The sequence below is a fragment of the Eumetopias jubatus genome, unplaced genomic scaffold (assembly GCF_037043125.1).
Source record: "Eumetopias jubatus isolate StellerSeaLion01/CBP00866 unplaced genomic scaffold, mEumJub1_p1.0 scaffold_16, whole genome shotgun sequence".
NCBI classification, from domain to species: Eukaryota; Metazoa; Chordata; class Mammalia; order Carnivora; family Otariidae; genus Eumetopias; species Eumetopias jubatus.
Genome location: NW_028274822.1, coordinates 25,196,423 through 25,212,678, shown reverse-complemented (window position 1 = coordinate 25,212,678; position 16,256 = coordinate 25,196,423). Strand labels below are relative to the sequence as shown.

The following is a 16,256-nucleotide window of genomic DNA, read 5'->3' as shown; positions in this document are numbered from 1 at the left end:
CTAGGACAAACCGTCCAAAGCTATAATTAGAACTGATTACTTACCTTCCCCTAAGAGACCATATCAGGACTGACTATATTATGTCCTACATCCCTGTTTACCTGGATCAGCCAAGAGATCTGAAGCTGCATCACACAGCTGAGGACAGTTCTTTCTCAGAAGACTTATCAGTGGTGACTTGCTTTTTCTCTCTCTACAACCCATGTACCACAGAGAGGACTCTTCATTACTGCTCTCAACTACCTCTCTCCAGACATCCCAGCGACCTTCCAATATCCCATCAAGCCTTGCTACAGTCATCTACAGACATCACTGTCCCTTCTGCTCATTTTTTAGTAACTTGAGCACCTGGCTCCCTGTATCTCCCTCAACACTAATCTGGTCCTCATTTTTAAAATTTCAACCTACTCTCAGTCAAGCCACCCAACAATATGCCTCTAAGGCCCTGATCTGCTTATTCACTTCCTCTCTCCGAGCTCGACTAGCCATTCCCATGGCTGTACCCTGCCACACGTTCTCTTTACCAATAACTGCGCCACTAGTACAACTCTGACTCCATGCATTCCACTCCCAGGCTACCACCTCCCAGCTTTCCAGCTCATCCCCTCTAGTACCAGACTCACACAACTTTTGACTTTATCGTGTCTATCACCTTTTCAATGTTCATCACCACCCCCATGTCCCTGCTTCCCTCCTCGCCCAGTTAAGATTCTGTGGATGGCACCAGGATTGCTCCCCTGCACCCCTCTATTCTCCTTCCCAACTTCCCCACTCCTCTCCTCCTCCATCAAATTCACCTAGCAAAATACCAATCTTGATGAAACCCAACTTTCCACCGACTCCATGTCCCAGAGCAGATCTACATAGCAGAAGAGCAACACACAACCATTCCAATTGCTCTAAGTTCATCACCACAAATTTCCAGTGAACCCCAAGTTCAGCCCAGCAATCCCACTACATTTCTCCAGTCCCCTAGGGGAATTTACTCCCCTACAGCTCTCTCTTTACCACCTCCAATAATCCCCAATCTCCACGCTCAGCTCACTCCCATGGAATCAGAGAACTCCCCTGTCCTTCCACCTTAAGATCTACAAACCCATCTGCATCAACATGTACATACTCTACCTTCACTCCTGTTATAAAAGGAATTAAATAACCCTTCTCCTATCTGTGGGAGTATCAATTTCTCCATCTCCTGATAGAATGTAACCTCTATGAAAAGGAGACATTTAATAATACCTGCAGTATTGAAATGAATCATTTCTACCACAGTATACAAACACATCGTGCCATCTCCCAGCCAAAAACAAACAAACAAACAAACTCTCTCGAATCCATGTCCCCTTCCAGCCGCTGCCTTATTTATCTGCCTATGCTCTGACTCTCGTGCTGCCCTCAACCCACCCTAGTTGGCTCCCTGCACAGCACCGCACCTAAATGATTCTTGACAGAACAACTTCCATCATACCAGGCCTCACCTTATTCATCCTCTCACTTAAATCCTCATAAAGTTGTACACTTAAGATTTTGTACTTTATTGTACGTACCTAAGGTTATAACTCAAACATTAGAAAGCTTCAATGAAAGGGTCTCACAGAAGATCAAATACAGTAGGAAAATTAGTGAACTAAAAGATAGATCCACTATTACCCGAATGCAAAGAAACAGCATTCTGAGAGAGAGAAAGAGACTCAAAGAACAGAATGAGAAGGTCCAATGTATGAGTGACAGGAATTTCATGAGTAAAGAGAACAGGGGAGACATAAACACAACAAAATAAAACTGCTGATCACAAAAGCTACCAGATAGTAGAGGTTTAATGACCTCCACGACCACCCCCAGGTCACACAACGAGCAGGGTTAAATCCAGGTTTCAGGCTTTTTGCAAAGTATCACACCACTCAGGGCAGAAAGGAAGATCCAGTGTGGTAAGAAATGCCATGGTTATGGTGATGGTTAAGGATGTTAAAGAGGATGCTGCTAGATGTGTTCATCACCCTTTTTAATCATCTAGGCAAGGGGGGGGATTGCCTTAATTTTTAAGCAGAAAGGCTGAGGAACAGGAAACATGTAAGACAAAAGTATGTAAGGTGTTTAGAAAACTAGAGAAATTGGCGCAGGTGAGAGAAGAGAAAAGATGAGGAAGATAAATGGTAAGTGGTATGTTTAGTATTTAGCACGTTCTAGACACTTACTCACTACTTGTCATATTTATGTTATTTAAACGTAACAAAAGCCCACAGGGTAAAGATATTCTAAGTCCCATTCTGAAAATGAGGAAATTAGGGTTCAATGAAGTTGAGTAATTTAATCAAAGTGACACAACTGGCAGAAGGCAGGGCCTGGTTTCCAGCTCACATCTTTCTACCCCCACCGCTATCCCGCTGGGGAGGATGGCTGGCTGCTTCTCTCCCTCCCTTTCTTTTGCCTGGCCTCTGTCAAGTACAGGACCCCTATGGCTTGCAGAAGTGAGTCTGGAGACTCCCAGGCACCACAATGAATGGTACCTCTCTTTTGCTCCCCACCATTCAACCAACTGGATTCAGTGGGCCTTCTAGGACCAGGGTCTGCCTCACAAAGACTATAAACAAGTACAAGAGAAGAAAAATGAACAGACACTTACTATAGTTCTCCAAGGAATCATCATTTCATCTTTATGAATAGGGAAAGGCTTAGAGAGATACAAGACTTTCACAAGATTATAGGGTAATTAGCTCACTTACAGTAAGGGTTTGAATCCGGGTCTGGTCTACACCAGATTCTTCAGAATCTTACCTAGCAATTCTAGAAGGCTCAGGAGCAAAGACTCACCTTGTTAATGCACAGGCTGAAACGTACAACACTAATTCATCCTAATTCTATTCTTTCCCCAACATTTTATTATGAAAACTGTCAGACATACAGGAAAATTGGAAGAATTATATAGTGAATACCCATATACTCACCACCTAGATTTTACATGAACATTTTATTACATTTGTAATAACATCCCTATCCATCCATGCATCCCTATATTCACCCATCAATGTAGCTTATTTTATTAATGCATTTCTTTTTTTTTTTTAAGATTCCATTTATTTACTTGACAGAGAGAGCACAAGCAGGGGGAGCGGCAGGCAGAGGGAGAGGGAGATGCAGACTCCCCCGAGCAAAGAGCCTGACTGGGAGCTTGATCCCAGGACCCCGGGATCATGACCAAGCTGAACCAACTGAGCCAGTCAGGTGCCCCTTATTAATGCATTTTAAAGTAAGCTGCAGAAACATTTTAAAAGGGAGTCTTTGAATAACTCCTAAGGCTAAACTTTAAAATATTATTTATTCATGTAAAAGGTGGTCTCAAAACTATACCAACTATAATTTATGAGCGTTTTACTACCATTCACAAATTCTGTCAGCAAGTAACCTTAAACAGATCAGCCTTTGAATTTGCTCCAACATCCATGTTGAAATTAATGTAAATTAAAACAGCTGTTTAATAAAAGTTACACTCACTTGACTGTGATAAAATTAAACAGTTTTAAAGCAAATCCATTTTAACTGCTTCATTTTTCAAATAAGATTTACCCTCTCAAAAAACTGGAATTCCACAATTTTAATATTATTTTTTTAATCTTTCATATTTTAAAATTCCACAATACAATAAATTATGTCACAGAAGTCTTAAAAATAGATTAAATCAGTGCCTAATAAACAACACATACAGCAAGTCTTAGAAATGTATTCCTAGGATTTCATCTGAAATTGACTGCTTTATTCTATAATTTTCCTGGTGAATATGAATGAATTTGTTTCCCAACTATTTGTAGCATGAAAGAGCCCTCAATCTTCCCTTTCAATCTGTTGAGAAGGAAATGAGCATAGAGGGCTGGCATACTGACTTTCAAAGCCATTTCTGGAAACTGCCTGAGGAGTGGTTGTCAGCAAATTATGAGGATAAAAGAGAAGTCAAAACTGTTATTTTGACACTATATTACTTCCAATGAATATCATTTAGTAAACACCTTTTGAAAAGTCTAAAATCTGAAATAATACTTTTTTCAGGGAACAATTAAAAGTGAAATAGCTTGGGCGCCTGGGTGGCTCAGTTGGTTAAGCAACTGCCTTCGGCTCAGGTCATGATCCTGGAGTCCCAGGATCAAGTCCTGCATCGGGCTCCCTGCTCAGCGGGGAGTCTGCTTCTCCCTCTGACCTTCCCCCCTCTCATGTACTCTCTCTCTCTCATTCTCTCTAATAAATAAATAAAATCTTTAAAAAAAAAAAAGTGAAATAGCTTATGTTACTACTACTCTACAACTAAATAGCAGATACTAATCTAAATGTTTCGTGTATCCCTGCAAGGAACCTCTCCAAGGAACCAGCAAAATGAAATTAACTCTATTTTATAAATCACAAAATTAGTTCAGCCCTGAAAATAAAGGAGGAGGAAAAAGCCATTCTTTCACCTGGTATATAAAATCTCCCAAATCATTCCAAGTAAAAATGAACTGAGAATATAATTATTGTTTATAAAGCACTTTCTTTTTCTGAAAGTTCGAAGTGCTTTAATTAAAAATGTTTTCAGCCTGTTTCTGCGTGCCACATACTTTTCCTCTTACTGTAGTTTTTCTTTCTCTCAGTGAGTCAACCCAGAAAAAGCCAAAACTGAAGAGAAAAATAACCATCACATAAAATAAATTACAACTACTGCACAGCATACCTTTTGTAATGAATTCAATAACTTTCTCAATAAAAGTAACCAGGACAGATAGGAGTTTTAATCTTCAAATTTTACTTTATTAATTTCTCTACTACAGCATTTGCCTAAACAAATAATCGCGGCTTTGGCCTTATAATTTGGCTGGGACACCCACCACCGCAAGCAAAGGAAAAAAAAACATTTTTGATGGCTCATTCAAATGGAAAAGCCATATATCAGAAGTTATTGTGTAAAACCTCAGTACTTGTGATGGAAAGCACAGTTTGGCAGAACACATTTAATTAGGGTTGGCTCTTTAAAAAATTAAATACTCAGTTATAATCACATTACAGCTTCCTCTTATAAAGAAAACAATGTAAGAAATTTCAAGGTCAACCTTCCTTGCTTTACTCTTTTTTTTTTTTTTAGGCATCAGGGGCAATTAAAAAGCTTGAAAATATAAGAAAAGACAAGGTCAAAGAAGGATAGCATCAAAAGAAAAACTAAATAAATGTTATGTTTTTTCTTTCTCACAATATTAAATATTCAACATAATCAGTAATTCTTTTAGTGACTATCTGAAGTCTCTATTAAAAACCAAACAGCAGATATTTTCATTATTTATATTAGAAATCTGAGTAAACTCTAAATCACTATAAAATCACTGGCTTTTTCCAAAACAATTTTTTAAACAAAAGTTATCTTTTAAATATTACTATGTAATATTCATTATCTAGTCATGACCATTTTTGTGTAACGGTCTTAGGTGCCTGGCTCTTTCCTATACTTTTGCTCATTTGATCGCCTCAGTAGCCCTACAAAAGGCATTATCCTCATTTTACCATGACTAATCTGAGTCACTAGGAGGTTAAACAGCCCAAGAACACCTAGCTGATAGACTGTAAGATTGACATTCAGTTCCAAGTCTGCCTGATACCAACAGCCAGCCTCACACTTGCTCCTCTCTTCTGTAATTCCAATTATCAAAATCTAGAGCCAGTCCCTCCAAAGGTCAATGTAAATGGTAGCCTCCAAAATCAGAAAAGAAAACAATTTGTTTCTGGTTGTTGTTAAGATTTTATTTTTAAGTAATCTCTATACCGGACGTGGGGCTTGAATTTACAACCCCAAGATCAAGGGTCACATGCTCTACTGACTGAGCCAGCCAGGTATCCAAAAATAATCTGTTTCAATCACAGAATTATTTTTGGAGGGGCTCCTTATACATTCTGGAATGTCCTTTAAACACACACACAGACACACACACACACACACACATTTGTGAGGTTGGGACAGGCTGTGAGTGATCTGCTTTGGCCACACCATAAGCAGGATTATGGTTTTTGTTTTTTTTTATAAGATTTTCTTAAAAAAAAAAAGATTTTCTTTATTTATTTAATTGACAGAGAGAGAGAAAAACAGCGAGAGAGGGAACACAAGCAGGGGGAGTGGGAGAGGGAGAAGCAGGCTTCCCGCTGAGCAGGGAGCCCGATGCGGGGCTCAATCCCAGGACCCTGGGATCATGACCTGAGCTGAAGGCAGTCACTTAACTGGCTGAGTCACCCAGGCGCCCCAGGACTATGGTTTTAAAACAAAGAATGACTGGCACTGAAAGATGCCTTAGCTATCAACCCACAAGAGACCAGTGGCCTCCCACACAGAATTTCAATGAGGGGAACTGCAGGATGACCTACATAATACCTACTATGAACTGAATGTGCCCCCCTAAAATTCATACATCAAAGCCCTAACCCCCAATGTGATGGTAACAGAGGTGAGGCCTTTGGGAGGTGATTAGGTCTAGATGAGGTCATGAGGGTAGAGCACCCATGTTGGGATTAATGCCCTTATAAGAAGAGAAAGAGACACTAGAGCTTTCTCTCTCCACCATGTGAAAATACAGCTTGACCATCTGCAAGCCAGGTTAAGGGCCCTCACCAAGAACTAAATCTGCCAGCACCTTGATCTTAGATTTTTCCAGCCTCTGGTACTGAAAGAAATAGATAAATATTGTTCAAGCCACCCAGGCTGTAGTATTTTCTTATAGCAAGGTCATCTATTTGTCACCACCACACACCCTGTTCCATCACATCACAGATCAGAGAGGTAAGGGTCTTCAGTCATTTGCTTTGCAGAACATCTTTAACAGGGGGGTTGATACGCTTACAGAGTAAAGAATTAAGTATCAATTGCTTTACAAGCTATAACTAAGACTACCAATACTACTGATATCTTTTGATTAGTTGAACGTTTGAAATATTTATTACAATTCAGGTTAGGCCAGCATCAAGTCTTTTTGTATTAAAATCTTTGGCTAATTTCCTAAACAAACTATCAAAAAGAAAATATAATCCTTTCAGTTAAATTTGTGAATAAGAAATAGCAATTGTTGTCAAGGCAGGTTCATTTAGGAAGCAAGGAGAAATCCCTTGTGGGCAGTATCTATTTAACATCAAATTTTCCTTTCTGACTGTCATTGGCCAAATTTTGCACCACATAAAATGAAAAGCCAGTTGGAGAACGAGCAAAAACATGGCTGGTGTTTCAAAACATTTTTTACATAAAATTTTAAAGTTTGAACAGACCAAAAAGATATTCCCTTAAATTTTTAAACTATCTTACATAAGTTTATCAGATATTTTCTGATCACTCACTTCATCTAATTAAATTTATTTTCTTTTAAGTTATTTTGATTTTAACAAGAAGCCGCAGAGCTTCAATGCAGGTTAAAGAAAAAATTATTTACATGAGGATAGACGGTGTATAGTTTTAGAAGTGATTTTATAGACAAAATCTCATTTATTCTTCACAATAACCTGGTAGAAAAAAGTCTTGTTTATTAGCTTTATAAAGTAGGATAATGAGAGTTAAAGAATTTGTCTAAGATCCATGCTAAGCTGGGACTCCAACCCAAATCATCTGAATCTCAATATCAAGCTGTGGAAATCTCTCCTTATCCACAAGGACTTCCAGGAATGCGAGAGAAGTCCACGGAGAGGTGCCTGTGATGTAATCCAAGGGCCCTGGTGTGAACTTGCAAGAGGGCTGGCCAGCACCTCCTGCCACTGGGGGGCTAAGAGCTCATGAAGATCCTTGGGGGTAAGTCCTACAAGTCAGGGGAAACTGTGGGAATCCTCATGAACTAACGTCTGCCGCCTGGGAAAAACTGGCTACTTCCCTCACCGCTAATCCTCTGTGGGATTCCAGGAAATGAAATCTAGTCTCTGTAGAAAAGTCACAAGGGGTTTCCTTGATGCCTTAATTTTCTTTGTTATTTTACAGAAACAGCCTGCTTTCCACAAAGGAATCACAACGCGTCCATCCGGTCTCAATATGGTGACAAGGACATAATCCTGAACAAAGGAGGAAGTCCCAAACCTCTGTTTAATGATGATCCAGGGCTGAAAATAAGTGCACATCTTATCTTTGGCTGAAATTATGGATGATACCATACCTAACAAAACTACACTTGACATACACTGAACGTTGTATGTATAAAACTGAAGGGGGAAGAGAGGACATAAAACTGCAGGTATAAAAAAGATGAGATGATGAAAGCTAACAAAAATTCATTAATAACTGAATATTATCTGCCAAAAGAGTGAGATTTCAGTCTAGATTAATTTTTTAAAATGCAGTGTCCAGAATCAGGGAGTTTAGGGCTCTGATCCATTTCGTGCTGGAGTACTGTAGTAACGGTCAGACTTCAGGATAAACTGGATAAACTCACACAGCAACAGAAAACAATGAAGAGAGCAACAAAAAGAAAAATCAAGATAATACAAGAGGAGACGGTCAGCTGAAACCATCAGAGCTGCCTCACAAGATGTTGCTCAGTGGGTAACAGTACTGGCTCAACTATCTGCAATGATGGGCCCACAGCAAAACAGATCCAAGCACTAGAGAGGGACCTGGACCAAGTGAGTGGTGCTGAAATGGACCAGCTATGCCAGAATCTTCTAGAATGTTTACTGAAAATGTATATGACCCGGCCCAAGCACAGGTGTAATGACTCAGAAATTCCAAGGTGTAAGCATACGCACGTGCATTTTTTTAAAAGTATGCCGAGTGGATCGCTAATGTTTGGAAGCCACTACGTGACCTTTATCCTCATTTCTCCTAATCTTGAAATTCTACAATTCATTACAAAATACCACATTAATTAAAACACATTTTGGTGCAACACAAATAATACTATATTTAAAAAAGTAGATTTTAAAATGCAGAGGAAATCTCCATTTCTTTATTTTTGCTGACAAAGAAATAAACATCTGTTTTTAAGGGTAGTTGAATATTAAATTTACTGAAGTTGATAAGTGTGCTGTGGTTGTGTAAGAGATGTCCCCTTTCAGGAAGAGACAGAGGGCCATGATGCATGTAACTTACCCTCAAATGGTTAAAAAAAAATTGTGTGTGTGTGTGTGTGTGTGTGTGTGTGTGTGTGTGTAGAATGAAAGAGGAGGAGGGAAGGGATACAGACACAAAACTAACAGGATAAAATGGTAACAATAAATCAACCTGGAAAAGGTATATAATTTCTTGTAATACTTTTATTTCTGGAACTTTCATATATGTATGAACTTACTTACAAATAAAGTTGTTTTTTTTTTAAGAGCAGGAGACAGATAAATGAGGAAAAAAATAGCAAAATGTTGATAATTCTTAAAGATGGGTTATGGATAGGTGGTCATTCTACCACTCTCTCTTTTATCCGTCTTCGAAATGTGCCACAATAAAATATTAAAAAATAAAGAGCAGGTGAAATCATGTATGTAAGTTAGCTACTAAAGTGACTGGAAAACAGAAGGCATTCAAAAAATGATAGACGTGCTATTATAAACCGAGTTCACTCTATCTGGAGTGCAGACAAGTTATTAGTGTTTGCTATTTCAGTACGTACAGCAAGTTATTTACTGACAGTCCAGATGTAAGGTGCTCTGCTGGAGATGGCAGTGACATGCTCACATTAAGTCAAGTACCAGCTGACACACTCAGGACTCAGGTTGTGATGAGAGAGGACCAGAAAACAAAGGTGAAGAGTCAAAGGAACTGAGCTCAAGTGCAAACCAACATCACATCTCTCCTAGAAAAATCTTAGAAAAATCCTAACTAGGAACATCTCTTCATCAATCGTATTATAGAAAGGTAAAACCACATATTTGACAAGGTTGCTACAAGAACCAAGTGAAATACATGAAAAGTGCTCTATAAACTCTCAAGTGTTATACACGTTAGTTTTCACTGTATTGTATGTAGAGGCCAGGTATGGAGAATGAGGTTTGTACACAGTAATTGTAACGCAAAACCAAGTTAAATATGCCACAGGGAAAGAGCACACCTGGCTAAGGGAGAAAAGGAAGTCTTCATGGAGAAGGTGATACTTGAGATGGCCCTTAATTGATGGACGGGCAGAAAAAAATCAGAGAGGAGGAAACAGGATTCTAAGTGAAAGAGATAATCCAAGGAAAGACATGAAAGGGGGAGAGCGTCAGGCATGTAAAGAGTAATACAGTTCTTACTAGAGTCTGGGTAACAAATAGAATATTCAACCAGAAATATATCTGAAAAAGTGAGAATAAACTGGAGAAGGCCTTGCTTAACTCCTGGGAGGGTCCAGATGTGTGGTTCACTACTCACCTAGCATGAGGAAGCTTTTCTTCCTCTGCCAGTGCCAACGAAACTTCACTATCCAAAACTTAGAAAGGTTTCCAAAATAAGGCACTCTGTTTCAAAGGGAATTATTCAAGCAACACGTAACATACATATACTGCTATGAAAAGAAATGCTTTCTACTGGGTTTCCAGAAAAAACTCAATCCCAATGAAAATAAATATAATCCAAAAGAGTTTATAATTTACATTTGGCTTTGGCATTTTTTTTTCAGTAGGAGCTTCCAAATCATATTTTTTTCTCAAGCCAATATTAAAGTAAGAAAATTCCTTAACTACCAACCAAAAGATCTTCAACTGAAGTTAAATTTCCTTGTCAACCTGATTGACTTTTCACGGAACGTGACTTAATTCAAAATTACATGACCATTTTTCCTCCCCTCTCCCCATAATACAGAGCTGTGCTTTGGAAGAGAACATTCTTTTGCTGTTTGAGTCGCATACTGTAAAATAATGAAAAATCACTCTTATCATGATTTATACCTTTACATGAATAGTTTTATGAAGATGTAAGAAGCTATATAAAATGTCTTGTGACTACAGTACACTAAAAATCTTAAGTCCATTTTATTTATTTTTATTTTTTAAGATTTTTATTTATTTGAGAGAAAGAGAGAGCACAAGGCAGGGAAGTGGCAGAGGGAGGACAATCAGACTTCCCGCTGAGCACAGAGCAAGACATACTGGGCTCGATCCCGGACCCTGAGACCATGACCTGGTCATGGTCAGAGGCTTAACCGACTGAGCCACCCAGGTGCCCCCGTAAGTCCATTTTCATGTCCTCAACTAATATTAAATCTTTTTCACTGCCACCTCCCCCAGACTCTGAATATTGAATTTTTCAGTGGTAAAGGAAAAAACCATAAAATCATTGAAAACTATATGGAAATAATCTTAGCAATCCTGACCTCATTCAATAGACAGAAAAACTGGAAGCTAGGAAAATTAAGGGACTTCCTTCTGATACACTGCTAACTAGGTAGGACAGATCTAAAGTTTAAAAGTTCTTTGGCACCTGGTACTGATGACACCACGTTACCATAATGGACATTCTTCTGATGACACATTAACTCCAAGAAAAACTAAACACAATGCATGAATCTATGTTTGTCCTTTAAAAAAAGGAAGTGCAGGGGCGCCTGGGTGGCTCAGTCGGTTAAGCAGCTGCCTTCAGCTCAGGTCATGATCCTGGGGTCCTGGGATTGAGCCCCACATCCGGCTCCCTGCTCAGCGGAGAGCCTGCTTCTCCCTCTCCCTCTGCCTGCCACTCTGCCTACTTGTGCTCTCTCTCTCTCTGTCAAATAAATAAAATCTTAAAAAAAAAAAAAAAGAAAGTGCAAAGTATTGCCATTGTTTTGAAGAAAGCAGTTAATGAACTTATACTATCTCCTCCCACAAATCTTCAACCAGGGGCGTCTGGGAGGCTTAGTCGGTTAAGTTGCTGCCTTCTGCCCAGGTCATGATCCCAGGGTCCTGGGATTGAGTCCCCCATCGGGCTCCTTGCTCAGTGGGGAGTCTGCTTCTCCCTCTGCCTCTGCCGCTCCCCGCTGCTCATGCACTCTCACTCTCTCAAATAAAAATCCTTAAGAAAAAAAATCTTCAACCATCCTGAAATACTGGAAAATACTTAGCTTTATATCCTTATTCCAGTTTAATGATCGAAAAAGAAAATGCTGATGGACTAATGAAGCCTTCCCATGGGATGCAAGCAGCCACTGCTGTGCTGCCTTCAGAGGCCGTGAATGCACAAGCCTGGTACAGCCTCCTCATCTGAAATGAGGGCAAATCAGAGCACTAACGTCTGCAGGTCTGGCATTCTAGGGAGCCTGCTCAGCACCAAAGACAAAGCAATGAGGGACCACGTATGTAATTCAACCGATCATATTAAAAGAAATCAGGGGAAGGCAAATCTAGAAAGCCTGGCCCACAGATCAATTCCAAAAGTCAACAGAGGTCTCTTGACCCAAAGAGGTTCCCAAGACGCACTACCCAGTCTATTATCAAACAGAACTGAACTACATTTTCCCATCATACTGATGTTCCTCCCTGAGTGTGGCGAGCACGCCGCAGCCATAATTTCACTGTGGAGCTCGGCTCCGGGTAGCATTCCTTCAAACAGCCCAGCTGTGCACTACGTGGTTCGGCGTGTACTGCTCGTCTAGTAAGAGCGCCCGTGCAGGCCTTACAACTGTCAAAGTACCAGTCTGCTTTTTGTTTCTCCTTTAGAAGAAAGCAAAAGTTCAGTTTCTAGGACTTCGCATGACGTGGGTCCACCACACTAACACCAGGGAGAGCTAGGGCTAACCTTTGCCACTCCCCACGTCTTCATGTCCAACACCGTGAAGCAGAAATGAGGCTTTATTGTCGGCTGGGAAAGGATTTTCTGCAGTGAATGAAATCTGCTTCCAATCTGATAAAACCCACACTTGTGCTTCAGAATTTAATATAAAACTCTTCAAAATGTGCTTATTTGTTGCTGAGCAAATGAAACGTATAACAAGAAAACTACACCTAATTAGTCATGTAAGACTCTAACCAATAAAGCCTCTAAAATAGCATGATTTCCTCAAAGCACAAGCAGTAAAAAGTTTCCAAGAGCTTAACCACATTTATCGTGTACAGCTAAAATTCATGCGATATGCATATTTACAAACATTATTCTTGAAAAATGGTGTCTTACAGGTAAACAATTATTTGCATACATTTCACTGCATCAATCACAGCACTAAATGGAAAAAATATTTTAAATTACTTCCAGTATTTCACATTTAGCCAGCTCCACAGAGCCAACAGAGGTGGCCAAGTGGACAGAATTTCTTACGACTAATTAGACAAACTCTATCTGGATCCAAGAATTGACAAAATCTGATTAGACTTACTTGCTACTCCTGACGCGAGTCCATAGAGCAGTCCTCCCCCCTCCGACTGCTGTGGGAGTACCTGTGCTCCTGGAGGGGGCGGCTTCTCTTGTCTGATAAAGTTATACAATAAGGTTTTCACAAGTTTGCTGGTGTACGGAAGACTACACAAAAAGAAAAAAGAAAATCAAACTCATAGTTATGGAAGTCCCCTTTGTATAATGATAAATATCATCTATATAATCTTTTAATAAAAAAGGGATTAGCACAATTCAAAGAAATACAGCACTGTCACATAATACTGAAGACCGTGGGCTCTGACGTCAGACTTGAGGCTTAATTCTGGCTTTCCTGTTTCTATGCCATAGTTGTTGGTCAAATCACTTCAACTCTTGAGCGCCAGTTACCTTACTGGTAATCTGTATAACAGGTGACACATTATAAATTCAGTATATTATTCAGTACCTGGTACTTGAAGGGAGGTAGTAACACAGAATCAGTAGGGAAAAGCAAGAATTAAAAAGCAACAATACAAAAGACTATACATTTTAAGCATGAAATTATTCAATTTATGCATACATACAAAATAATATACATATTTACTCTTTCAAGTAATGGAATGAAAGGAGAAGAGAACACAGGTGAGAAGGGATATGCGTCCACAAATTAAAGTGATAAACCAATTCCTGCAATCTAGAGAAAACTCTGTAATAGACCCCTGAGCCAAAGCTCAGGCTCTTTCTCTATTACCAGTTGATTTTCAAATATGTTCCAAACAGCCTTACAGGATTCTGTGACTGTATCACCGGTACAATCCAGGGAGCAAGAAGGTGCCACATAGATAACCAAGGCAGCAAGAAGGATGTGAAAATGACAAAGCTCCTCCCACTCCCTGAGAACTTTAATCAAAGCTACTTTATTTGTAATTGTTTTACATTCTCAAGTTCTGTGAAGAATGTGCCAATAGAAGATAACGTGTGTGTGTGTGTGTCTTATCTACTCCCAGCCCCCCATTAGGAGATTGTAAGCTACTACTCAAGAGCAGAGCCCCCCATCCTAACGCATGCCAGGCACATGGTTAACACACACTAAGTATCTGTGACTAAATGAAAGTAGGAGCAGTCAGCTAAGAGGCTGCTGGACTAGTCCAAACACAGGGTGACTGGGTGGAGATGTGGTAGTTTCGAAGGGACTTGTGAAAAGGGGAAGACTGAAAATAATTTCAGTGGACAGGCATGACTGGATGAGTGCTTAGACATAGAGAATGCTGCAGAAAAAGAAGAAAGACGACTTCAAAGTTTCACTTCTACAAAGAAACCACCAGAGAAGGTGAAGAGCCGTGGAGATGAAAGGGGCAGGGAGGATAGATGGTTTAAATGGAAAAGCAGAATCTGGTTCCTTATGCGTTGGGTTTGGAGTGCGGACAGAATCATAGAAGGAAATGTCTGGCTGGACAGCTGGGACAACAGTGAGGTTAGAGGACAAGCCCAGAAATATAGATTTATACAGTAAGTAGAAAAATGTAAAATAGGAACATACCATCGACCTCGCATCAAATACTTGTGACTGATGCTCTGTCGCAAAACTTCCTTGTGGAAGAGTTGGCAAGAAAGGAAAACCACCATTGTTGATACAGCTTCTACCGAGATTTCATATGTAATATCTCTGGAGAAATAGGAAACAAACAGAATAATGATCCCCTTGTAAATTAGGATTGCTCTTTTCTAAATTACACATTTAAAAACTCAACCTAAATATTCAACATGTTTCTGGGTTATAAAAAAAATACTAATATGTTTAACATAAAAATTAAGTCAAGCAAAAATATGAAGCCCTTTCCCAGCCATTAGCTCTTGTACTTGGGTTAGGCATCCCATGACTTTCCTATTTCCCAGTTCCCACCTCCTGCTAAATGACAAGTCTATTAACATATAATGGAAACAGTTACCAGCAGTGTTCACTTGGAAGATCCACCCTAAAGCTCTATGTTCGTCTCTGTTTATTTATAATGCAGAACCAAATATGCAGATTGCCAAACTGAAGAGAAGTCCCAGTGCAGCGAAGAAAACAATGCCTTTTCGTGGTGATAATCACTTTACAGTGAGAACAATGGTATATCCTAACAAACTCTACCTCTAGTGTCTGCTGCCTCGAGGCCAACTCTGCATGTTCAGCAAAATATGGACAGTGAACACATTATACCTGTTTGATTAAGCATGTTTCTCCCAAGATCATCAGCCCCCCCTTTAGAAATAAATCTTAGATCAAATAAAGGGGAAACAAAGTTTTGGCTGAGCAGGAAGGACAAACAGGAATAAGTGGCCCGAGAAATCTTCAGTTATTGCAAAAGTTTAACATGATTGTCATGGGGAAAAGTAACAGATTAGGAAAGTGGAAATCTCAATAACACAGCAAAAAGAGTAACAGCTCCAAAAGAGTATCAAAATATTTGACACAACTGAAATACTCATGGAAAGCGTCTCCCCCAAAAAAACACTTAACACCTACTTAAATGAGGCTCATTAAGCAAATTAAACATGTCTTGATTCTAGAATTGGGCAGGCTTAAATTCTACCAGATATTTTAAGGAGTTACTGCCGATAGAAGTCTCTTTTAAAAATAAAATATACAAAACATAAGAGGTCCATGCAACTAATGTTGTTATGTAATGAATAAATTTCAGTTCTACTCAGAAATCTCACTTTCAAAAGTATTATAGAACAATTCTCTCTCCTGAAATTTCCATAATTAGTGTGTTGTAAATATTAACCACATAAAACACAATTCTTATATTTGTTCTTACTCCTTGAACTGAATGAAAGACAAGCATGACATGTTATGATTCATTAATTCTTCATAATAATGGTGATGACTGCTAGAACCTGAAAGATTTTGCATCACAGTTATCATTTACTCATACAGCCCATACTCTATGGTCAATTGGCTAGACATGTAGCTGGGTCAGGGCTTAAAGCCAAATCCTGAAGAACAAAATATCCTGCTATAGGGTAGAGCCTATCTAGATAGGTGACCACCTCCAGGACATTTGATAAT

At 39.4% G+C, this 16,256-nt stretch overlaps 1 protein-coding gene across 1 annotated transcript in view; it reads right to left on the bottom strand.

Annotated features, from left to right (window-relative positions):
* Positions 1–16,256, bottom strand: part of DYM (dymeclin) — a 339,132-nt gene that overhangs the window by 230,031 nt on the left and 92,845 nt on the right. Inside the window, exons 7-8 of the mRNA XM_028098349.2 lie at positions 14,742–14,867; positions 13,224–13,366 (exon numbers count right to left, since the gene is read on the bottom strand). Coding sequence (XP_027954150.1) covers positions 13,224–13,366; positions 14,742–14,867 — 269 coding nt within the window. The remainder of the gene's footprint in view (positions 1–13,223; positions 13,367–14,741; positions 14,868–16,256) is intronic.